The sequence below is a fragment of the Danio rerio genome, chromosome 6 (genome assembly GCF_052040795.2).
Source record: "Danio rerio strain M-AB ecotype USA chromosome 6, GRCz13ab, whole genome shotgun sequence".
NCBI classification, from domain to species: domain Eukaryota; kingdom Metazoa; phylum Chordata; class Actinopteri; order Cypriniformes; family Danionidae; genus Danio; species Danio rerio.
In genome coordinates, this window is record NC_141026.1 from 18,175,948 (window position 1) to 18,202,753 (window position 26,806).

At 38.6% G+C, this 26,806-nt stretch overlaps 2 protein-coding genes across 4 annotated transcripts in view; one reads left to right on the forward strand and one right to left on the reverse strand.

Moving 5' to 3' along the window:
• The window catches only part of LOC147843445 (serine/threonine-protein kinase pim-3-like), a 47,436-nt gene that overhangs the window by 7,516 nt on the left and 13,114 nt on the right, over positions 1-26,806 (forward strand). For 2 of the 3 annotated variants that reach the window (XR_015493488.1, XM_087257102.1), the window contains exons 1-4: positions 24,860-24,998; positions 25,113-25,163; positions 25,240-25,612; positions 25,738-25,917. Coding sequence is in view for 2 of the 3 variants with exons in the window: in XM_087257102.1 (XP_087113228.1) it covers positions 24,864-24,998; positions 25,113-25,163; positions 25,240-25,612; positions 25,738-25,917 (739 nt within the window). In the remaining variant the exon portion in view is untranslated. Of the gene's footprint in view, positions 1-24,859; positions 24,999-25,112; positions 25,164-25,239; positions 25,613-25,737; positions 25,918-26,806 lie in introns of those variants that run through there. The other variant, XM_087257101.1, reaches the window with a different exon arrangement.
• LOC141386220 (serine/threonine-protein kinase pim-3-like) overlaps positions 23,998-26,806 on the reverse strand; it is a 79,363-nt gene continuing 76,554 nt past the window's right edge. The window contains exon 9 of the mRNA XM_087257045.1: positions 23,998-24,329. Coding sequence (XP_087113171.1) covers positions 24,301-24,329 — 29 coding nt within the window. The 3' untranslated portion in view covers positions 23,998-24,300. The remainder of the gene's footprint in view (positions 24,330-26,806) is intronic.

Below are 26,806 nucleotides of genomic sequence, written 5' to 3' on the forward strand. Positions count from 1 at the left end.
ATAATAATAATAATAATTTTTCTAAATAAAAATCAGTATAGAATTATTTTTGAAGACAAGATAGAAACATTGGTTTAGTGAGGATCATTAAAAAGTGAGCTTTAGCTTTAAAAATAAATCTATAATAATAAAAGATTGTTGTAATTTTACTTTATTTATTCATCATTTAAATTCAGCCTTGGTATCTATAACACTTTTCTTTAAACTTTTGCATTCCTTTACGTTTGATTACAGTATTTTTTAAAATAAATATATTAAGTACATTTAATTCAGAACTTACACACATCTGTGTTTAGCATTTATTCTGTTACTTGCTTTGAATCTCACCTGGCGTTTATAAGATACTGTGCCAGGCTGATGTTGGCAGGTGTTCCAGTAATGGTGATCTGGCGATCTGATGAACCCTCCATGGCATTAGCAATTTTGATCTGAGCCCCAGACATCTGACGGATTTCATTAATTTTGGTGCCCTGACGTCCAATTATACAGCCTATAAGCTGAAAATATAAAGTAGACAGATTAAAATGAGTTCAAGGCGTGTTCTTTACATTCTTCTTTGATTAGGGGTATAACGATACATCATAATGTGAAACTGTGAAATATAAATGTGCTGATGTGCATCGCTTGTGTAAACGATAGGACTTGCAATACTGAACTTGTTTTTTTTGCAGTACTCGACTTATTGTATAAGGTTAATTTTCACCCAAAAAGGTCAATTCTGTTTTCCTGTATTACGCTGATAATGCTGTTTCATGGCCGTGAAATCACACGTTTGTTTACCACAGAGATATTACAGATGATACATTTGTAAATAATGTTCACTTTGTTGCACAGAGAGAGATTCCTTTGCTTCATAAGACCTCAGTGCATCGTCAGGACTTGAGTGTATCATTACACCCCTATCTTTGATACAGTTTCCCCAAAAACTGTCTCTCAAAGTTCATGAGTACTGGCCTGTGAACTGGCATCCACACCTATTAACAGAACAAATGCAGGAGAACTGAGAAATACAGAGAACATTGAACACAACATTAAGCTTGGTTAAACTGTGCAACTGTCCAAATCTGTTATAAAACACAAATAAATCTAATGGAGAATTTCCTGATTTACAGTAAAATACTGTTCATTTTTACAAAGCGACTGACATTCCAGGAGTTTCTAATGGCACTTCACATTTAACTCCTTATTCACTTTTATTTACTGATTGTTCTTAATTGTTCTTATTATAAACAGGTTCATGTTAAATTCTGTTATTAATTTTAGGTTTTTGTTGCATGTCTCAGGGATGTCAATGGGAAGCACCAAGGAATGTCATGCAGCTCACACTCCCAGGAAAGTGCCAACTTCACCCTAAATTACTCCAGCTGATATGGGGGTGTTTTGGAGAAACTCAGGTTTACCTGTTTGCTTTACCCAAGACCGGCCCCTGCTCCGCTCAGCACAGATGCACTGGCTCACTGCTGGATTCGGACATGTGTATCAGGCAAGTATGCGTTTCCCTAGTGAGTCTTCTTGTACAGACCCTGGGCAAGGTCAGGGAGGACGAGGAGCAGATCTTGCTGGTTGCACCACACTGGCCCACCCAGACCTGGTTTCCAGAACTCACACTCCTCGGGACAGACCCTCCCTGACAGATTCTCCTGAGGAAGGACCTTCTTTCTCAAGGAGGTTTTCTATCTGGCACTTACGTCCAGATCAGAATAAGGAGAAGGTAGTTGGAATTTTTATAGATTTAAAGAAGGCATTTGATACAATAAATGATAATATATTGGTAAACAAATGATAAAGGTTTGGTATTAGAGGAGTAGCCTTGGACTGAATAAGCAGTTATTTCAAAAATAGGCAACAGTTTATAATTTACATGAATGATCTGTGTAAGATATCAGAGTTGTTTAAGTTTATGTTATTTGCAGATGATAAAAGTTTCTTTTGTTCTGGGGATAATTTACTAAAACTTATGGAGTTGATTAAAACAAAAATTAATAAATTAAAATTATGGTTTGACGTAAACAAATTGTCATTAAATATAAGTAAAACAAAGGTTATGTTATTTGGAAATGAACAGCTGAAGAGTGAAAAGTAGCCTACACACAGATTTGCAAACCCCACCTAAAGTTACAACGTAATGGCGCCGATGACAGCGATCATGACGTGGTGAATGTTGATCTGTGTTTTCGGAGAAGGTGCCTGAAGCTCGATGCGTTGCATTCACTGCGTGTTCAGCGCAAATGTCCGCTAAATGTGAAATCTAACACTGTACACATCATCGACAAAGAAGCTCGCCTTTGCTAAGTTTAAACTGAATCTGCGGCTCATAACAAAGAGCAGTATTGTGCCGGTGATCATCACGAGAATCCTGCTCTGCCTGCTTATAAATTAGTGCGCTGACTCGCCTGCTTTCCACAAACACAGAAGAAAGAAAATCAGCTCATAACAAGACTGAGCATTTAAAATGACACAAACCCAGATCAAAACCTTTTAAGAGTGATAGAAGTGAGACTTTTATTACTTTCTTTTGTCCATTCTTTCTTGAGTTACTAACTAAAAACAGTTTTGTAGCTTTCAGCCTTGAATTAAATGATTTATTATAATCTTTTGTTTGTTTTGTAGCAGAAATGTTATTTATTTGATAAAAACAATAGTGCAAAATAAATATTTCTTACTGCAATGCTTCATTTTAGTTTGATGCAAACCATGAATTTATTTATAAACTTACATTCAAGCACATTCAGGGCAGCACGATCATGAGAGATGTAATTCATTGTTAGTATTATTGTCATCATTAATATTTAATAATGATTAGACATACATTTTGGAATTATTGCACACAAATATCAATAAGTCATCTCAGCATTATTAGATAGTTGTTTCTGGATTTTTTCTGTGGTCCTCTGCGCACTGCAAAGAGAGCCGCTTGATTCAGTATCTTTAAGTTTTCTTTTCTTGAAGACAGCTCTGCTCATCACACTGGCTTCTATCAACAGAGTCCGGGACCTGGAGGCATTTTCTGTCAGCAAATCATGCTTGGAATTTGGGCCAGCTAACTCTCACATTGTCCTGAGACTCTGGCCTGGCTATGTGCCCAAGGTTCCTACCACTCCAGATCAGATAGTGAGACTTTAAGCATTGACCCTGGAGGAGACTTAACCCCTCCATTGCTGTGATCAGGTCGCACACTGGGTGTTTACGTGGCCCAAACAGAGCATTCTCTAGTCTGTTTTTTTTTTTCTTTTTGTTTTATTTTGCTTTGTGTCTGTTTTGGCAGTTGGCAGAAGGAAAGTGCCATATCAAGCAGAGGCTGGCACACTGGGTTGTGGATGTCATCACCCTTGTGTATCATACCCAAATCCAGGTGTGTCCTCAGGGATAAGTGCACACTCAACTGGAAGTCCCGCATCCTCCTGGGCATGAGCAGCAGAGCCTCTCTAACAGACAACTGTAGAGCTGCGGCTGGGCAACACTTAAAACATTTGTGAGATTCTACCATCTCTGAGTACATGTACATGTGATTTCTCAAATTTAATACATTTGCAACAATTAAAAAAAAATCACATTGTCATTATGGGGTATTGTGTGTAGAATTTAGAGGTAATAATTGAATTTGACTCATTTTGAATTAAGGTTGTAACATAAAAATGTGGTTAAAGTGAAGCGCTATGAAAACTTTCTAGATGCTCTGACTGTACTGATACTTTACATTTGTCCATGACAGGGTTGACACAATGTGAGGTTTGTTTACTGTTTTTCTACTTGCAGATTATTTGTAAAAAGTGCAGGAGCTTGACCAACATTCATTTCTTACAGTCTAAGGTCTAATTAATACAACAACTGTGGTTAAATCAAAACTCTCAAACAATTTAGTTTTATCATTTTGATGTCTCGAAGGCACTTTATAGTGAGAATGACCCTTATACAATTATATATATCCGGGTGAGTAATATGTAAGGTGGAGTAAAATGTCATGTGTAGTTAAAGGTATGTAAGTGTGTGTATTTACCACCACCTACTGGAAGTTTTAGATTCTTATTTTGAAGATTATTTTCATTTTAAAACATCTTTTTTTCATAAATGCAGTAAAGTACAATAAGCTGAATTGTTTTCACACATATAAAATAAACTTGTCATCATTTACACATTTTGTGCCAATTAAATCAATTTCTTTCTATTGTAGATTATTTTGTGTGTTTACTTCTTTTCACATTTAACACAATGATGAATTTAAAATCTTCGCTTTTTCGAGTCAATTTTATAACATTAAACATGGAATTTTCTCAATAATTTGCATTAATTTAATTCAGGATAACAATAACTTTATAGTGGTCACTTCTTTTTATTTTTCCTCAGGATCGTAAGTTTTACATGTTTGATGAAATAATCCTTTCATTTCAATGTGTTTTAGTGAAAGTAGACTCGGCCATTTCAAGACACTGAAAATGTTTTTTTTACTTTTATTATTATTAAAATATTCTTTAAATGAAGGTTATTAATAAATATTTGACCTATAAATATTTAATTCTGAATGTCTGCAAGATTTATTTTGTGTCATTCTTTGTATGAGTGTGTGTGTGTGTGTGTGTGAGTGTGTGTGTTATATTGATTCCAGAGAAGAGCTTACAGTAGCTTGGTCCATCTGTAACTCCGGTCATTTTAAAGTCTCTTCCGGTCATTCAGGCAACATCTTCTTATTAGTGTTGTAAAAAAATAAATGAATGAGTAAAAAGAAGAAGAGAACCCAGTCCAGGAGACTCGAAACAAGCAGAATTGCTTTATTGAGACGTGTTGGTTAATCTGCAGTCATACAGCGTCTTTAAGATGTGTCCAATGTGTCTGCAAGAGCCTACTAGAGGTCCGCAGTCTGCAAGTTCTTTCACAAGTCTCTCACAAGTCTGCAAATAGTCTGAATTAAGACAAAGATTTCATGGCTATATTGTGTTTTTAGGAGGAGGGGATATAGCTAAACAAAGTATGCAAATTAAGGGTTGTGGTCGGCAGGGTAAACTGCTTCTCAGGTCTAATCTCATCATGTTCTGGAGACAGAAACCGCCTGACCATTTGATCGAAAAGAGAAAACAATAGACACCCCATGCTGTGAAACTGACAATTTGCATTACTTTGGCTTAGCCTGTGATCAGACAGACAAAAGGTTAATGTCCCTCCTAGCTGGGATGTTAATGAAATTATATAATTAAAAACCAGAGAATATAACTTTTCAGTTATACGTAGATTATTGTTCATTTGGAATTAGTTGATAGAAATTTATATTTCCACAGTTCCCCCTTTGAGAGTTATTTAAAAACTCTCACAAAAAATATATAAATTTGTAAGCTTTCCTAAAACCATTCAATGGCTTCTGTTTGATAACAGAAGCCCCATCTTCTAGTCATGTAACTTGAAAAAAGTTACAGGCACATTTAACTTATTCTGTGTCATTTCAATATCTACGTAGATGTAAGTGTAGATTTCTAAAACTGTTCACACGTTTATGACAATCAGTTGTAATGTCATAAATCCTACATGATGACACAAAAAATCATGTAGTTAAACTGCAGATCTTCTGAAAGTCCATGGCTTGTGAATAGTGTTCAGTCTTTTGTGAGGTGTGTTTCTTGTGGTTCTTCTCCAGTACAGAGTTGATCTGATGACTTCCTGTCATTCATGGATCTCCGTAGTGATCCTCTGGTTTAGAGTGTTTCTTGAGAAGATGCAGTGTTTGTGTTTACCTGCACACAAGAAAACACGGAAACAGCAGACCAACAGTATTCATGCATAGACTTGTATGATCATACAGTTCATGTGTCTAGTTATTCAGGTGATCGTATAGTGGTTGTTAAGTTGGTGATCATATAGTGTTGTGTATTTTCTGTCTCCTAATCTTAAAGTTATGACACCTATAAAACAGTGAGGTGAGGATAAATGGGGAAAAAGGGAGTCTTCACCACAGGGTGCGGCCCCTAAAGCCTGTTGCTTTCAGTTCTGCCCTGGGCTCCTCACTGATTTGTGTGTCCTGTTCTGTCCCTGAGTGTGGTGGGCAAACTTTAAAATGTGAGACACAAACTATCATTCAATAAATATCAGTCCTATCAGACATCATACCATTGAATGGGTAGTGATTGGAAAATGTGTTAAACACATTCAAGGCTGTGAGTGGACTTAAGCAGAGTTCCCCAATAAAAAGGAAGAAGTTTCCTTTGTGTCTTTTTACAAAGAGTCTTTCATCTTAATTGTAAATGAACTGGGACATTAAGCACTCACAGCCAAAAATGGTTAGCATCTTTGTGGACAGCTCAATGGATTTAGTGATGAGGGGAGGGGTATGTTGAGGGCATTTAGCAAACTGTTCAGAAGTTGATTTACCCTGTTCATCTCTTTAAAATTATTTTTATTCTTTCTACACTCCCTCATCCAATGTCCTTTTTTACCACAGTAATGACAACAGATATTTTTCCTAAGACATTTGTGATTTGATGTCTTTTCTGTGTTGACCTTAGTGGCGGCTGCTTCAAATCTGACTCTGTCTTTGATGTAAGAGTCTCTTTCCCACAAAGCTAAACTGTTCATATTATTTCTGAGAGTGGTGGAAGACCAGGTGATGTTAAGAAATGGCAAAGCTTGTCTGTATTCAGTTGCAAGGCCATCTGACCAGATGCGGACTAGGGGTCCCTTGTCATTTAGCACACTGTCCGAATTATCAGCTAATCCACTGTAAGTTATGGCGGATTGACAAAATCTCTCAGTGAATTCATTCACAGATTCATCTTTCCTTTGCACACAACAAGTCACTTTTGACCAGTCGATCTTTGGGCCAACAATGTTCTTTAGAGCTTTCAAAACACCCTCTCTCAAATCATCCTTATTGGCATGCTGTAATTTAGAGGTCACAGTATGCTCAAAACTGCTCAATTCAGATTCCGTGAGAATTTGAGACATTAGCTGGGTGACTTCTGTTAATGACATGTCATAAAGACGCATTTTGCTGATTAGTGCTCTGCTAAACTCTGAAAAATGTGTGCGTGCTGATGGTAAGCTTTGAGATAATCTGTCTATTTCTCTAGGTCCTAGTGTTCTGGAAACTGTTTGAATTTGAACAACAGAAGTGTTGTTGTGTGAACTCTCAGTTCTCTTAGATCTTCTGGCACCACAAACCTCCACTGAACCTATAGGTAAATCACTATCTGATTGGATGGAAATGTCTGTTTCAGAGACAATTTGTAAGTCAGGATGTTTATTATCAGGCTGACTAACCTCCTCAATGTCAGTTTTTGATTTCTTGAGGTTCAGTTGTTTTGTTAATGAGGTTATCTTAGCATGAAGCTCTTGGATCTGTTTCTCTAATTCAGATTTAGCTTGAGCTTGTTGTTTAGCTCGAGATAAACTGAATTCTCTGTAGCAGCAGATAATGCCTTTTACATTGTTTTTGCGAATGCATGCATCAAGCACTTTCTTGCATTCATCTAATGTCCAAACATTATCTGGGTCAATGCTAAATTTCTTTGTCAAATTTAGTCTGACTGACTCTGTTATTGAGTCCATGTGCTGTCGTAGCAGCGATTTGAAATCCTGATCTGACAATAAAGGAGTTTTTAAACTACCTTTTTCAGTTGTAGTGATCAGTCTTGTATTCTGTCTGAACATTTTGTGAGCTTATTATCACAAAGTAAAAATACTAAAACTTTTCAGATGAAAGTGTAGTAATTTCTTCTCTGGCGAAACAGAGGGTAACAATATTAGCACATGTTGCTAAAACTTCCTGCCTGAACAAGAGATAACATAAATTAGCTTGTATAGCTAAAGTTAAACTTCTCTGGTTGAACAGAGGTTAAACAAAAGAAAAGAAAAGAAAATAGCGCATAAGGCTTAACTTCTCTGAAAAGAGGATAACTTTTTAAAAGAAAATAGCACGTAAGGCTTTACTTCTCTGTCTGAACAGAGGATAAACTGTTACTTCTCTAATGAAATAGAGAATAACTTTTTGTTAAACAAATCCTGCAGCTGTTTGTTAACTTTTCTCTGATGGAGCAGAGAATAACCATGTGTATAGACTGGTCTGTATGGTTCTTTTGATAGAGTGAAACTCACCAAATCGAGGTTGAGCTGAAAAGATTCAGTCTGGAGTGATCTGATCTTTGTATTCAGGTAGCTTCAATGTTCATCAGGGTTGCAGTCAGCAAATAGTTGAGAATTTGTGACGTCCGCTGAGTGACTTCAAATTGCCGTTGAGCTGAAAATTCCGTCTGAAGAAGTTTACTTGATCTTGAAACTTCAAGTTGAATTTCAGGAAGATTTCAGTCTTCTGTGGCAAATTGTTGAGAATTTGATAATTTCAGTCTCTATCCGGGTCACGGCACCAAGTTGTTGTAAAAAAATAAATGAATGAGTAAAAAGAAGAAGAGAACCCAGTCCAGGAGACTCGAAACAAGCAGAATTCCTTTATTGAGACGTGTTGGTTAATCTGCAGTCATACAGCGTCTTTAAGATGTGTCCAATGTGTCTGCAAGAGCCTACTAGAGGTCCGCAGTCTGCAAGTTCTTTCACAAGTCTCTCACAAGTCTGCAAATAGTCTGAATTAAGACAAAGATTTCATGGCTATATTGTGTTCTTAGGAGGAGGGGATATAGCTAAACAAAGTATGCAAATTAAGGGTTGTGGTCGGCAGGGTAAACTGCTTCTCAGGTCTAATCTCATCATGTTCTGGAGACAGAAACCGCCTGACCATTTGATCGAAAAGAGAAAACAATAGACACCCCATGCTGTGAAACTGACAATTTGCATTACTTTGGCTTAAGGCTGATTTATACTTCTGCGTCAAACACCGGCGTAGGCTACGGCGCTGACGCATAGCCCTTCGCCGTGGCCATCGCCGTCACTGACGTGCACCTCTCAAAAATTGTAACTACACGTCGCAACAACGCGTAGCGCAAGCTCTGTGATTGGTCGGCTTGCTAGCGCCGACGAGTCTGGGCGGGACCGAGAGCCGCGCGAATGGCGCGAGCGATTGTTTACAAGTGTGGAGTCCCGTGAAGGAGCTCCAGATGGAAAGTTTTGCTCTGTGTTTACCTCATGGTTAAAGTTGTTGCACGTCCGCCGGTTCCTGCCTCAAAATGAGCGAGTTTGAGTCACTTGTACATCCAGGAAGTGTTCAGGAAAAGCAAAACAGAAGCGAAGAAACTCTACACAGAGGAACATTTACACTTCACTGCCAACTAGCGTTTCAGAAGTGTTAATGCAGACCAACGGAGACAGCGCGCAGAAGTATAAATGCACAGCCACGCGCGTTGCCTGCGCCGTGAGTTGCGCCGGTCACTTGACGCAGAAGTATAAACCAGGCTTTAGCCTGTGATCAGACAGACAAAAGGTTAATGTCCCTCCTAGCTGGGATGTTAATGAAATTATATAATTAAAAACCAGAGAATATAACTTTTCAGTTATACGTAGATTATTGTTCATTTGGAATTAGTTGATAGAAATTTATATTTCCACATTAGTCAGTTAGTCAGTGTAACAGAGCAGTAGTGAAAACTAACTGGAAACTGCTTACAGTTAATTACTGTACTGTAGTTCTGTACTCACAGCATAATCGCTACTGCACACACATTAATGGTAAATCATATATACAGTAGTTATTGTAGTTTAACTCAAATTAATCAGTTTTCTGAACTGTTATAAAAAATAAAAAGCAAATCAATTCTTCAGACAAATGTATTTTATTGTTTTGGCAGCAAACAAACATACAACAGAAAATGTCTGACAAAATTAAACAAATCAGCAGGTATGAAGACATTTTCTATTTACAATGAAACAAAAAGGTTCAATAATGAACAACACATGCAGTGTATATACAGTAGGACTTGTGTGTTGAAGTAGGGGGGGGAACTCCAGGAACTGAGTTTGACATCGATGGTTACAGTGTTGGGGGTAACGCATTACAAGTAACACAAGTTATGAAATAATATGACTTTTCCAAATAACAAGTAACACATTAACAAATTCACAACCTGACAGTGGAGGTCTGTGTGTGGATGGCTGTACAGTATAGATCATCTGTTATGATTCCCTGTGAGGATTTCTGTGCACGTTATCTAACTGAGGAGATTAAAATTGAAGGATTTTAATGTGTATAAAATCTGCTTAGTTCCAGAAAGGCACATTACACTGTTTGCATCTGTACATTATGCCAAAACCAATAAAGATGAGTTGTCCAATTAATACATATACTTCAATGAAAGTCATGTAAGAAGTGTGAGGAGATGCTAACTAGCTAACGATGTAGCTTTCAAGTGCACAGTTCAGGATAACAACAACTGGATTTAACACACAGACTTTATTTTAGAAACCCTCAAAATATTTGAACACATTTACTCCTTTACACTCTTTGTAGATTCTTATTTAGAGCTTAAAACACATCAGACTCTGCATCTGAACTGAGAGACAGAGAATAGAGCACACTCAGAAGTAAACAAATCAAACACCTGTGGCTCCCTTAAAGGACAACACATTTGTGTTCATAATAAGACGGACAGCCAGTGTATGCGTGTGTTAATGCCTAAACCATTGTTTTCTGTCTTAAAATAAAGGCAACTTTCTATAAATAGCCACATATAGTAGATGAACAGTAATTGTTGAACAGTAATTTACTATTTATTACCACAGTTACTACCTGTAATGGCTACATAAAGTAAATTACTGTCATTTATTCTTTGCATGACACAATTTCATACAAATCCTACTGGTTTTACAGTAAAATACTATTTCCTTTCATTACAGCAGAACACTGGCTATTTTAGAGTTATTTACCGCATAATCTACATCAAGGGTTAACAGTGAACAATTTAAATAACTGCCACAGAGAAGACATCTAACAATCTATGCCCACCTCCACCCCCTTCCGTTTGGAAGGACATCTATTTTTCAATTCATCCATCCATTCATCCATTCAGGAAACACCTAACCTCTAGCCATCAGTGTCCAGTCATTGCTGAGGTGTGTGATTCCTATATTTCTCCACAAGCTGCACTCCAGACTGTAAAAGACAAAGACACGACTAACAGAGCTCTACATGCTTGCTGAACTCCTGCAGTGCACTAAATGTTCTCCAGCACTCCTTAGACAAATCTCCACTGATGCTCTTGTGAGTTTCCTTCTTCTGTCTGTTGTGTGTCCATTACCTGAAAAAGAAACGCCTGCCGCAGAGAATACATCTATCTATCTAAAGCTGAGCTCAGACTACAGAAGTTGTAATCCAATTTATTTTGACCTCCTGAGAATCGGAGATGAAATCTTGTCGAGGACTTTGATCGGTTCCAATTCTCAGTGCAGATTATCTGTTAATGTGAGCCGTTTAAAGATAGAATCTTGCACCTCGCCATCTTGAACACAAATCGCAGCCTCCCTGATCATAGCAGACATGATTGAAATCCAGGATTTCAAATCGGGCTGATCACAGCAGTTCAAACCTATTCAGTATTAACAAAGCCATGAGCTGGAGAGAATCATGTTACTTTCAATAAATAAATAAATATATCTGTGGCGAGGGGGTGTGGCCGAGAGCCGTGGGAACGGGGTGAGGCCACCGCGTAAGTGGATACACCAGCGGTGCGCACCTGCCTCGGATCCCACGGAAGGAGCTCTGGACCATAAAAGGAGGACCGATGGCAGAGGAAGGCGAGAGAGGATCGGGCCCGGGCATATTGTTTTAATTTTGCTTTCAGTTTGACGGCAGTCTCCGTGAGGAGCTGCCGTCCGTTTGATTTGGTTTAGATTGTGATCTAAACCAAATCATTGTGATTAATAAATATTTTAAACCTGCGTCGGTTCTCTGCCTCCTTCTTCCCGGCGGCCAAAGGGTCGTAAACTTCATTACAATATCCTTTTTTTTGAATAAGCTTGAATTATCCTTTATTATTAGCCAGATTTTACGTTATTCTTATAGCGGTGTGCAGATATTGATGACACTTGTAGCCGGGCACTAGAACGTTGCCAGTTATCTCCAAAACCCAAAATGATTCAACATATTACAGTTTTTCTCAGTGGCTTTGGTGCATTTCTCACAACACTATTTACATTTGCACAACAGTTAATGCATTTCTCAAAACTATTAGTAATTTGTGCACATCATAGTAGCAGTTTCTCATTCCTTCCAACAAATTGCGAATACTTTTGGACATGTATCAATTGCTTTCATACAACTCTCTGCTGTTTATAACATTATCATTCGCTTATGTCATGTCAGTCTAAATGAACTAAACTTGTGAATGCTGAAAAGTCATTCCATTTAAAAACTAATAGTCCTCATTTCATTACTTGAGTCATTACATACAAAAATGTTAAACTAGTTGCCGAAATCTGACAAGAAAATTTTATAAAAAATTTTTACATCTTTATTTTCCAGAAAATGTCTTCTAAATTGAACAATTTCATGAATGATTTACAGACGTGTGTATGTTGTAGGTTCAGTTGCAATATGTACTTAATGTTTGAAAGTTGTGCACAGCACATATTGTTTACAGTTGTGCACAGCTCTGCCCAAAGGGAGTTTATGTTTGTTGTAAATAAGAGTGTATTTATTCTTTTGCCCAATGCTGTGAATAAATTACAATCGCAAAGAGCATCTGCAGTAAAAATGTGAAACATACATATTCAGTGTCTTGTAATCAGATTCCTCACTAAATGCAGTGATGTCTAACTTTACTGTAGTTTTCAAATGGCTGAGCAAATAGTATATAGTGCTGTCTTGAGCATTTTCAGAAAGTGTCACCAAAATCGAACTTTATTACATTGAAAAAAAAATAGAGCAAACTGTCATAATGAAAACATGACAAAGCCATTTGACTATCTTTTTATAAACACTTGCCAGGACTTTTCCTCTTGATGACACTGACACTCTCATTGACATCAATACTTGCTTGAGGAATGAGCTATCCATTTTGAGTAAGTGACTCACTTTTTCAGGTTATCAACTAGGTTTTGCAGTTTGTGCTAATTGTTTTGAGAAATGCATTAACTGTTGTGCAAATGTAGATAGTGTTGTGAGAAATGCACCAAAGCGACTGAGAAAAACTAAACTGTGTTTTTATACATTTATTTATTTATTTTTCTGTGATGAGGATAGTTCAATAGCCTATAAAAATAATTATATCTTGTGTGCTGTGGCGCAGTTTTCATATTTTGTACTTTGCACACATTTAAGATTTGAGGTGGGCTAAAAAATTAGCCAAAGATTCTCCTCATGTGTTCACAGCAACCAGATTTCATTATCGGTTAGGTTTTTAAAACTCCTATAATCTGAGCCCAGCTCAAGCCCACCACCACCCCCTTCCTCTTGAACATCTTTCGGTGATAGGTGATACCTGACCATCAGTTTCTTATCATTGCAGAGATGTGATTCCCTAAATTCTCCACTCCACTCTGTAAAAGACAAAGAAAACATCAACAGAGCTCTACCTGCTTGTTCTATACTATCTATTCATCCGTCCATCCATCCATCCAAAGAAAATACCCGACTATCACTCTGTGAAAATGTAAATATATAAATTAAAATGTTTGATGAAGTTAATTTGATTCAACTTAAAAATGTAAGGCTGTACCTAATTTATCACGATAGACTTGTGATTATTGAGGTGTGTTTCCCTGTTCTTCCACATGCTCCGTACAAATCTGCCGAAGAGAAAGATATCAGGTCTATAATTAATCTTACTACATTTCTTTGGAAACTAACTCCATTTTTCAGTCTGTTCAAGCAGTTCTACCTCTTTGCCGATTTTAAATTTTCTTAAAAAACTTTTGCATGAATTTTAAATTATGAGAATTCTGAGAAACACAAAACAAAAATGTATAGAATTATCTGTTGTCTGAGACCTGACTCTGATGGCCGAGAAATAATGTTATTAAGTCTAACTTTCCTGACTCATTCATCATCTCTCCTTTGTGCTTCATCCAAAAAAAGCCTCGTATAGTCAAAATATGATCATCCTCATATCACTTAAACAGTAGTTTTGCAGACTTGCAAAACTTACTGAGCGCAGACACCACTGCATTAAAGGCTGTTATGCTGGTTTTATGAGTGGCATGTATTTTTTTCAGTGTGCATGTTAAACAACCGGGATTCACAGCAGAAGTAGAAGCAGCGGTGCGTGAGGCACACCAGAATGGTTTTCTGCACACATGCGTCAGTTTGTTCTCGATTAAATTGTTGCTTTATTTACTGCATTGCCCCCTTTACTGGAGCACGTGCCTCCGTATATGGGGTCTAGCGACTGTTACAATATGTTATGTATATAGACAGCAGGATGGGAGGATGTGACAGACCATGTATGGTTTGTAGTGTATGACGTCATTGCTATGCGCATGCATGTGAAGTAAAGGAAGCACAGTGAAAACCTGCGTGTCTGAGATTCATTGATATATAGAGTGATAGTTGAGAATTAGAGTGAACTAAGCATAAACATGGTGGCAGCGGTAAATTACCAAAAAGAAAAGTGAAAGACCGAGGTAAATCACTACGGAGAAAGTTAATAAGAGAGACGTGCGCCGATCATGGAGGGTGCTTTCGGATTGAAGCCGCCAGCGAATTTTGACTGGAATGCGACGAATATACCAAAAGCTTGGAAAGCATGGGAAGAAGAGTTTTCCCTGTACATTGATTTATCGCTTACAGATGCGGATGACAAGACGAAGGTAAAAGTTTTCCAGTATTTAATCGGAGAAACCGGGAGAGAACTGAGTAAGACGCTAGGCGCCGCCCTCCCGGCTGACGGTGAACTGACGCTCGAATGGCTGATAACCGCGTTCAGAAACCACTGCAATCCAGCACCAAACGAAACAGTAGAAAGATACAAATTTTTCTCCAGAAATCAAAACTCAGGCGAAATGATTGATAAGTATATTACTGATTTGAAAGTGCTAGCGGACACATGCAACTTTGGATCAGCTAAAGATTCTCTGATTAGAGACCGAATTGTCTGCGGCATACTGAACTCACATGTGAGAGAACGTCTATTAAGACAGCCTGAACTGACGCTTGAGAAATGCGTAAGGATTTGTAGAGCATCAGAACTGTCAAAAGAGAATGTAATGACCATAGAAGGACAGAAAGCTGAAGAAGTGCACACAGTACAGAGAATTAAACAAAATCAGGGTGCAAAACAAACTCATACAAAGTGTAAATTTTGTGGAAAACAGCATGAGTGGAAAAAACTGAGTTGCCCAGCTTATGGAAAGCAATGCAAAAAATGTGGCAAATTAAACCATTTTGCTGCCACGTGTAAAACAAAAGAAACTAAGAGAAAAGGAATACACAGTGTGGCAGAAATTGAAGAGGAACCATTTCAGGAAATCCTAAGCCTTAGTTCGCAAATGAGAGAGGACACACAGGAAAAACAACTGTTTGCAACCATGTTGATAGGAGAACGACCAGTAAAATTTCAATTAGACTGTGGAGCCAGTTGTAACGTAATCCCCATTCAGCAGTTAAACCCTGACACCGTGATGGAAAAGACTGAACAAATCCTGGTCATGTATAATAAGAGCACCCTGAAACCAGTAGGAAAATGCAAAATAAAAATAAGAAACCCGAGAAATAGAAAACTGTACCGGATGGAGTTTATTGTTGTGGAGGACACCTCATCAGTGCCCCTACTGGGAAACAAGGCAGTACAGGCAATGGATCTGGTAAGAATACAGCATGAAAATATTATGGCAATTGATGATATTGTTACCACAGAAAGATGCAGAGGAAAAGAACCATGGGACAAAAGTGACATACATAGGGAGTATGCTGACGTATTTGAAGGAGATGGATGCCTGGAAGGAGAATATAACCTAGAAGTGGATCCTGCAGTGAAATCAGTAAGGCTTCCAAAGCGAAGAGTTCCTGTGGCACTATTGAAACACCTAAAAGATGAGCTGGGAAGCCTGGTAGAGAGAGGCATTATAGCTCAGGTGGAAAAGAGCACAGAGTGGATTAGCAGCATGGTGGTGGTGAAAAAAACGTCTGGAAAACTCAGAATTTGTATTGACCCAAGACCACTAAACAAAGCATTGAGACGTCAACATTTTCCCTTACCCACCATAGATGATGTTCTCCCCGATCTGACCAAAGCGAGAGTCTTTACAGTGTGTGACGTGAAAGATGGGTTCTGGCACATCAGGCTTTCAGAAGAGTCAAGCTACCTCACTACCTTTGCAACGCCATGTGGCAGGTACAGATGGATTAGAATGCCTATGGGAATCAGCCCGGCTCCAGAAGTGTTCCAGCACAGGTTGACTCAGGCATTAGAGGGGCTTCCAGGAATACGGATAATAGCGGATGACGTCCTTATCTGTGGTGAAGGTGACAATGATGAGGCAGCTGAGAAAGATCATGACACAAAGCTAAGACAACTCCTGGATCGTTGTAGAGACAGAAATATTAAACTAAATTTCAACAAACTCAAGCTAAGACAGAAAGAGGTGCCATATATTGGACACAGACTGACATCTGAGGGACTAAAGATTGACCCAGAGAAGGTGAGAGCTATATTGGAGATGCCCAGGCCATCTGATGTGAAGGGACTCCAGAGATTATTAGGTATGGTGAACTATTTGTCTAAATTTTGTGCACATTTATCAGACAGCTGTGACACATTGAGACAACTGACACACAAAGATGTGATTTGGGAGTGGACTGATGTACAGGAAGATGCATTCAACAAACTGAAACAAATGATTGCCTCAGCACCTGTTTTGAAGTACTACAATCCAGAGGACGACCTAGTGTTGCAATGTGACTCCTCTGAGACAGGACTGGGCGCAGCACTTTTGCAGGCAGGACAACCAGTCGCTTATAGCAGCAGAGCCCTCACAGCCACAGAAAAAGGGTATGCACAAATAGAAAAAGAATGCCTAGCAATTCTTTTTGGAATGGAGAAATTTCACCAGTACACATATGGCAGGAAAGTAGAAGTACACTCAGACCACAAACCCCTAGAAACCATAGTAAAAAAGCCATTGCTTAATGCGCCCAAAAGATTACAGAGAATGCTTTTGAGACTGCAATGATATGACATTAACGTTGTCTATGTGCCAGGTCGACTGATGCACTTAGCAGATACTCTCAGCAGAGCATACCTACCAGAATGTGCTGCAGAAGGATCAGTAGAGACAGAAATTGAGACAATCAACATGTTGCAGTACCTGCCCATATCAGAAGGGATTCTACAAAAGATACAGAGAGAAACAGCTAAGGATGAGAAATTTTAGATGTTGCAGCAAGTGATAGCTCAGGGATGGCCAGAGGAGAAAACTCAGCTGAAAGAAGAGGTGAGACAATTCTTTTCTATAAGAGAAGAGCTTAGTGAGCAAGGTGGAGTGATTTTTAGAGGTGAGAGAGCTCTAATACCAGCAAAGCTGAGAACAGAGATCATGGAGAGAATACATGCATCACATCTAGGCATAGAAAGCTGTTTACGAAGAGCAAGAGACTGTGTATACTGGCCTGGAATGAGTGCCGCTATGAGAGAATACATAGGGAAATGTGCTGTTTGCAGAACTGTAGATGTGCGACAGCAGAAAGAGACAATGTGCGCACATGACATTCCGATAAGGCCTTGGGCAAAAGTAGGCACAGATTTATTTTCATTCAACAACAGAGCGTATCTCATCACAGTTGACTATTTTTCTAACTTCTGGGAAATTGATTATCTTACTGATACCAGCTCAAGCACAGTGATACACAAACTAAAGGCCCATTTTGCACGACACGGGATCCCAGACACAGTTATCTCTGATAACGGGCCACAGTACAGCTCTCAGGAATTTAAAAAATTCAGCATAGCTTGGGAATTTAGGCATCTGACGTCATCTCCAGCATATCCGCAAAGCAACGGCAAAGCCGAGTCAGCAGTTAAAACCGCAAAACATCTCATGGAAAAAGCTAAGAGAGCAAAAGCTGATCCATACCTGGCTATACTAGAGCACAGGAACACTCCATCTCAAGGATTTAATGCCAGTCCTGCCCAAAGACTCATGAGCAGAAGAACTAAAACATTACTGCCAACACGGGACAGCCTCCTGCAGCCAGGTGTTGTAAACACAGAGCACGCTGTAGAAATCAACCAACGCAAACAAGCCTACTACTACAACAGAGGGGCGAAAGATCTTAGACCTCTGCAGGAGGGAGAACAAGTAAGAGTCCAGTTGGACACAAAACGTAAAGCACACTGGACACCGGCAAAGGTGGAAAGAATGACCAATAACCGATCATACACTGTCAAGCTGGAAAATGGAACTGTTGTACGGAGAAATCGGAAACATCTAAGGACTGTGCCTGGAAGACCACAGAGAGCAGACACAGGGAATACTGTCAAGCTTGCTCAGACTAATCATCCAGATGAGGGACATACAAAGGCAGTTCCAGAGACACGCATTACACGCACACACCATACAGACACCAGCAACAGTGTTGTGATAACTAGAAGTGGCAGAATAGTTAAAAGACCAACACACTTGAGAGATTTTGTTTAAACATCTGTCACTGTTTTATGACACTGAAGCGAAATTAAGAGCATACAGTGTTATGCTGTTCTGCACATGTTGTAATGTTATGTTGTAATGTTATGTTGTTCCTTGCATACAGTGCACATAATACTGTATATAAATTGTTAAAAAAAAAAAAAAAAAAAAAAGGAAAGATGTTACAATATGTTATGTATATAGACAGCAGGATGGGAGGATGTGACAGACCATGTATGGTTTGTAGTGTATGACGTCATTGCTATGCGCATGCATGTGAAGTAAAGGAAGCACAGTGAAAACCTGCGTGTCTGAGATTCATTGATATATAGAGTGATAGTTGAGAATTAGAGTGAACTAAGCATAAACAGCGACACCCCTGGTCAGTCTCCTTTTCTGTCTGTTGTGTGTTCATTAACTACAATTTAAATAGCTGCCACAAAGAAGACATCTTTCCAACTATCAATGCCCACCTTCACCCCCTTCCTCTTTGAAGGACATCTACTGTATTTACCATCTGACCAGCCATTCATTCATTAATCTATCATCCATCCATTAATCCAAAAAAAACCTAACCAGGGGTGCGTTTCCCAAAACCATTGTTAGCCAACTAAGGTCATGCGCATCAAAGAAAGTGATGTGATTTTGTTTTACCAGATTATGTGATAACTAGGAGTGATGGTACAGCATAAGGCAAACAAGTGGACCAACCACAATGTAGAGCATCTGACATGTTGTTTTGGTCATTCTAAAATCATTCAGCCAAAGTTCATCCTCAGACTGGTTCAGTATTATTATCTCCAGGCGCAAGTCATTTATTATACAAGAGAAAGGACCACAGTGTCTTCTCCTACCACAGCAAATTCCCTTTTTCTTTTTTATATTTGGTGCCGGTTTATCAGGAAGTGACCAGTTTTGTTCTCTTAGATGGAAACAGTGCTTTATTCATAAATGTCTTATGCAATATTCCAGTTTTGTGGATAAATCTCTTTGGATGGAAACACAGCTAATGATAACTAGGTGTAAGTCTTCTTGCCGAACACACACTTGTCATCATGGCTTTAATGTCCTTAGGAGACATCCAAATTCCAACTGCGCCAAGTAAATTAAATAAATAAACTGACCCAAGTGTTTCTAATCCCGCTGAGAGTGGACTGATGGATGTTGAGACAATCCCTCAGATCCTGCTCTTTCTGACCAGCGACAGCTAAACCAGGAAAAGGAACCATTGGTCAATCAGTGGAAGGCATTGGCTCTGGTGCGGAGCAGGAGTCTTCATAACAAAAATGATGATCATTACCTGGTAAAGTTAACAGACATTAACATCTCTGGTGTATTTTGTAAATAACACATGACTTCAGATGAACAACAAATTCCACTGTATCTCACATTTCACAGTTTTATGGACAAACTTTAATTATATTATTAAAAACATTCCTCAAGTAACATCTAATCACAAATATAAAATATATCCCAAGTAAATTACTCAAAAATGAAATTATAAACATGTAAACACTTTAAGGAAATAAACAGTTTTTTCCCCCTTTAAATACAAATATTACATTTCTTGTATAAAAATTTGTATTAATAAAACTTTGTGATCCTTTTTGTTGAAAATATAAAGTAGTGATGAACAATATATTGTTTGAGCATCGATATCGCAATGTGTGTATTTGCAATAGTCACAATGCAGGATTAATTTTAATAGTGATTAAAAGATAAAGATATTATTAAATTTGACATTATTTATCCAATGATGACCATGTTATTTTACATTTGATTGTTTCGTTTCTGTACTTGAATACTGTTCCACTCCCCAGAAAAGCATAAAGCACTGTTTATTTATTTATTATTGCTTGTAATTTGTTATAATTTATGCAGATGAACTGCATAGAAAAAGTCTTGATCATCCAAGTCGAGCTAAATTAATAAAATCTTTCCAAATATAGCTATTCAAATCATCTGGTGAAATTATATTCCTATCGCAATGTATATCGCAGCAAAACTAAAAAATTGCAATGTCAGATTTTTCCAATATCGAGCAGCCCAAATATAAAGCAATTGACAACACTGCCAGAGAGTCTTTCTCAGCCTCACGCATGCTAGACGTGAGCTAACTACACCTACATTGAGGTATAAACAGAATAGAAAACTCTTTTTCAGTACACGATAATGATATATACATCATACCATCCAGCCCTACTGCATTTATTTATTGCCATATTGAGTAGAAAAATCTTATTATTAAACTTTTAACAGAGCAACTTAAACATATACAAGAACAAGGTACATAAAAAAAGAAAACAAATACAAGGTGAAATAATATTAATTAAAAAGGAAAAGGTAAAAGGTACGAAAAAATACATAAATAAAAATAAATAAGTAAATAAATAAAAAAATTAAAAAATAAATAAAGTTGGGGGGGGGGGGGGGGGGGGGTTACATTTCAGTATTTGGGTTAAATCTGTTCTTAAAATATGACAGGAAGGGTCTCCAAAGTTTGAAGAATCTATTATTTGAGTCCTGGATGTTATATTTGAGTTTTTCAAGCTTTAGATACGTCATGACATTTTCTACCCATTTAGTATGTGTTGGTGGTTTAGTTGACTTCCACTGCAAAAGAATAAGTCTTCGGGCCAGCAAAGTAGAGAACGCTAGTGCATTTAATTGACCTGCTGGTAGTGTAAGATTTTCAGGTGTCGCACCAAATATTGCCATTACTGGATCTGGTAGTATCTCCTTTTCACATATATAAGAAAAAGGCTCAAACACCGCAGTCCAAAATGGTCTTAGGGATGGACATGTCCAGAACATATGACCTAAGGTGGCCTCGTCTCTGTGGCACCTAGAGCATGTTGGGTCAATTTCTGGAAATATTCTGGACAATTTGCTTTTAGAAAAGTGCAGCCTTTGAATTATCTTAAATTGTAATAAACCGTGTTTGACACAAATAGATGTTGAGTGAATTTGCTTAATTGTTGATTGCCAGACTGACTCTGGAACTATATTTCCTAAGTCATCTTCCCACTGTTTCTTTAGAAAATCTAGAGATGGTGCAGCTGCTCTGTGAATCAGACTGTATACTTTTGATATCAGACCACCCTCAGATGCATTTAGATCAAAGATCTCCTCAATCCAGCTACTTATGGGAGGAGCTGAAAGTGTATTAAAATACCTTTTTACTAGACTTTTTACCTGTAGATATCTGAAGAAATGTGATTGAGGAATATCCAATTCTTTAGTCATATGTTCAAATGACATAAAATGACTTCCTTGAAAAAAGTCCCTTGCATATCTGAGTCCCTTTCTAAACCAGATCTGAAAAGCATGATCAATTAAGGATGGTGGAAATAATGCATTGGAAGTAATGGGTAATAAAGAAAGTGCTTGCTTTTGCTTAAAATGCGTCCTAAACTGAGCCCATATCTTTAATAAACCATTGACTATAGGATTGTTTGGCAGATATTTTCTATTAAGTGGTAGTGGGGCACAAAGCATTGAAAACAGAGAAACTGTCCCACAGGATGCCTGCTCCATCTCTACCCACTCAGGTTCATTCTCCTGATTTTCAGGATCTGTCAGATAAACAATTTTTTCAATGTTACATGACCAATAGTAATACATAAAGTTGGGCAACGCCAGTCCCCCAACTTCTTTCTGCCTTTCTAAAAATGCTTTCCTAATTCGTGGAATGCTTTTATTCCATATAAAAGAAGACACCTGTTAATCCAGCTCCTTAAAGAAGGATTTAGGAATGAATACTGGGACATTTTGAAACAAAAACAAGAACCTTGGCAAAGTAGACATCTTAACCGCATTAATTCTGCCTGCAAGAGAGATAGGCAATAAAGACCATCGGTTTAAATCTTGTTTCGTTTTTTCCATCACTGCATCAAAATTACATCTAAATAGCTGTTTGTATGTACTGGTCACAGAAATTCCCAGGTACTTAAAAGATATATTACTAATTTTAAATGAAAATTTACTGAGGTCTGACTGTTTTGCTATCTTATTAATTGGAAATAATATACTTTTACTGAAATTAATTTCTTATCCTGAAACTGCCCCAAAGCTATTTATAAGATCTATTGTTTTGGGTATGGAACTATCAGGATTGGATATGTATATAATGAGATCATCTGCGTACAGTGAAACCTTTTGAGTCTTCCCACTCCTATTAATGCCTAGCAAGTCTGACTCTTTCCTTAAAGCTATAGCTAGTGGCTCTATTGCTATATTAAATAGGAGGGGAGAAAGGGGACATCCCTGTCTGGTGCCTCTATATAAAGGAAAAAAGTTTGATATTACCTTGTTAGTTCTTATACAAGCAGTTGGATGCGAATATAGTATACTAATCCAAGTGCAAAAACCAGGACCAAAGCCAAAATTTTTCAGAGCTGTGAATAGATATTCATACTCAATACGGTCAAAGGCTTTATGAGCATCTAATGACAATAGCACCTCTGGCAAATGTGAACTTTGTGAGTAAAGTATATTAAATAGTCTCCGTAAGTTGCTTGAAAGCTGCCGCCCTGCTATGAATCCTGTTTGATCTTGATGAAAAAGTGTTTGTATGACTGGATTAAGCCTTGCTGCCAAAATCTTTGCTAATATCTTGTAATCATTCGAATGTAAACTTATAGGTCGATATGAGTCACACTTCAAGGGATCCTTACCTTTTTTGTGTATAACAGTGATAATAGCTTGTGACATAGTTGGTGGTAAAGATTTCTGCTCAGTTATTTCTATAAACACCTTTTTGAATATTGGGGATTATTTGTGTGAAAATGTTTTATAAAATTCAATTATAAATCCATCAGGGCCAGGTGCCTTTCCGCTTTTTATTTGTTTGATAGCTTGTTCAATTTCTTTTATAGATATGGGTAGTTCAAGATTATCCTTGTCTTGATCACTGATATTGGGCATTTCTATTGTATCAAAAAAATGGGATATATTCGCTTTATTATTTGTCTCAGATGTATATAACTTTTCATAGAATTTTTTAACTGCTTGTTAATGTCCAACTGATCTGTTATTGCCATATTTATAGCAGAAATAATTCTTATAATCCTTACCCTTATAATCTTAATTGAAATACAAAAATGCACTTCCTGTTTGTTTTTCTGTTAAATTGCCAGATTACGTATATCTTAGGAATTGGGCATGACTAACATATTTAACCACGCTGCTCCAACTGTCAGTTTTGACACTAAGCAGAAATGGTGAGCAGGATGTGTCTGTTAGGTTTTAATAACATTGCCCAAACACTTTTCCCAATCTTTCTGAATGAAATGCCTACTTTACTACATCCAATCAGCGCGCAGTACAAAAAACAAGCCACGCCCACTGTTGTGTCATTTAATATTCAGTTTCTCTAGGAACTGTGTCACAATATAAAAAAAAAAAAAGTCGCAACTTCCGGTTCATGCAGACTTTAAACATTTTTTGTTAACTGGAGGTGAAAAAAGTTCAAGATTTACATTTTATTTGAAAACAGTAAAGACTCAGTTCTTAGTTATTGGGTATAAAATCAATTTTATTGTTAATTTTCTTTGAAAAGGACAGAATTCTTGGACAGAATATAAACAACCATTTTTAATTATGAAAAACATTTAGATTACTCTAGGCTTGTTTTACTAAATTATATTATATATTTGTTTCATTGCATATTCTCATTTTAAAAACACATTATACCAGTTGCACTCCGAGCTGGTGTGTGTGCAGGTGAGCGTGTGTGTGTGTGTCTTCAGCTCGTACAGCTTCACACAGAGGCTCACAGATGCAGCAGAGGAAGCTCAGGATCAGGATCTGTTCTCCTCAGTTCCTCTGCCCCTCCTGCTCTCCTTCTACAAATCATTGACAGCGTTTATCTACACTGAACCTGACAATGCAACCCAAGCCATGACTGCTGGATTCAGATAAGTGTAATGTCACTGGCCACCTGTGCAGTGCAACCAGGGATGGCTCTCAAGATCAGCTAAACTGGGCCGATCAGCCGGTGCTGCACTGAGACACCAGCGAATCAGCTGACGGCACTCTGTTACACACAACACCGTCTTCAGAAACACGCAACAACACACTTCTGCTCGCTCGCCAGGCTATCTCTGAATGTGTCTAAATCTCTTACCTGTTGACAAGCTCCTAGGGAAGGTCAGTCGGCTTCTGGACGTGACCCTCTGTGCGCCTCTGAATGGGAAACGGTCACACAGGATGTTGTAGAGCGTCACTCCTACTGACCAGACTGTAGCTGGAGTCGCATGGTAGCGATGTCTACGAAACCACTCAGGAGGAGCGTATGCAGGAGTGCCTGAGAGACATAAGAAGACCACAAACATCTGCTCAACATGATTGAAATGATTTGTCATTGAAGAGACCGCAGCATGTTTTCTCTTTCTCTCTTTTCTTCATTTCTTGTGCTCTTCTGTGTTGCAGACTTGTACCTGAAGGGCCCGTTGCTGGGACGAGGTGGATTCGGCTCTGTGTTTGCTGGGATGCGCAGGTCTGATGGACTGCCAGTAAGAGATTTTCTTCCCTCCTTTGTTCAGACATGCTTTAGAAATGTTGCTGTCAGTAAATGTCATGTGTCACAATCAGGCAGGTGTGATTTACTCTGCTTTTCCTGTCTGCAGGTGGCCATCAAGTATGTGTCGAAGGACCGGACCCCCGAGCGACTGAAAGTTGTATGTTTTGATGTGAATCTGTTGTGTTTGCTGTGTTTGATTGAGTTCTGGATATAATGGAGGGTTTGTCCTGCAGGATGGTCAGGGTCGGCTGCCGCTGGAGGTGGCATTGATGACCCGTGTCACGTCAGCTCCTGCCTGCCCCAGTGTCCTGCTGCTGCTGGACTGGTTTGACCGTCCCAGACGCTACATCCTGATCCTGGAGCGACCGGATCCTTGCCAAGATCTCCAGAGCTTCTGTGAGGAGAACGGCTGTCTGGATGAGCGTCTGGCCAAGAAAGTGCTGGTGCAGCTGATCGCGGCCCTAAAACACTGCGAGAGCCGCGGCGTCCTGCACCGGGACGTCAAACCAGAAAACCTGCTGATCTCCACAGAGTCCCAGGACATCAAGCTGCTGGACTTCGGCTGTGGAGATCTGCTGAAGCGCTCGGCCTACAAATACTTTGCAGGTGAGTTTGAGTTACAGAAGGAAACGTTCTGTTGATGTTTGTGAACTTCTGCTGATCCACTAAAGGGAATTTGTCTGTACTGGAGCATGTTGAGCAGATGTTTGTGGTCTTCTTATGTCTCTCAGGCACTCCTGCATACGCTCCTCCTGAGTGGTTTCGTAGACATCGCTACCATGCGACTCCAGCTACAGTCTGGTCAGTAGGAGTGACGCTCTACAACATCCTGTGTGACCGTTTCCCATTCAGAGGCGCACAGAGGGTCACGTCCAGAAGCCGACTGACCTTCCCTAGGAGCTTGTCAACAGGTAAGAGATTCAGACACATTCAGAGATAGCCTGGTGAGCGAGCAGAAGTGTGTTGTTGCGTGTTTCTGAAGACGGTGTTGTGTGTAACAGAGTGCCGTCAGCTGATTCGCTGGTGTCTCAGTGCAGCACCGGCTGATCGGCCCAGTTTAGATGACATTGAGAGCCATCCCTGGTTGCACTGCACAGGTGGCCAGTGACATTACACTTATCTGAATCCAGCAGTCATGGCTTGGGTTGCATTTAGAGAAAAACGGGGACAGATGTTAAATAAATCATGAACAATAAAGTTATTTTATACGCAATTACAGCAGTTTTTTTTTTCTTTACTGGTTTCACTAAAATGTAAATGTTCAAACCATGGGCAGCACAGTGACTCAGTGGTTTGCACTGTAACCTCACAGCAAGGTTCAATGTGTAAAACATATGCTGGATATTTTGGCGGTTCATTCCCCTGTGGTGACCCCTGATGAATAAAGGGACGAAGCTGAAGGAAAATGAATGAATGAACACAGACACTGGAGGAATTAGGAGACTCTGTTCAGTCAGATATGATCATGCTGTCTGTAGTGTGCTGAACTAACTAGACCAAAACTTTATTTGCAATATTTGATGTCTGAATTTAAAACATAAAAATCTAAACTAGCCGAATTGTTTTACTTAAACACAGATCTGTCGATAATAAACTCAGTAAATGTCCATACACGCATGCTGATATTTAACAAATGTTTTTTATTTTGAATGATCTTCAATTTTAGGTAAAAAAGAAAAGTTTGTATGAGAATTTGAAATGAACAATATTGTGTTTTTGTGGACATTGAACTACAAAATTTTCAACATTGAAGAGTGCTGAATAGTTTTTTGATATAATCTTCAATTCAAAGTTAGAAAA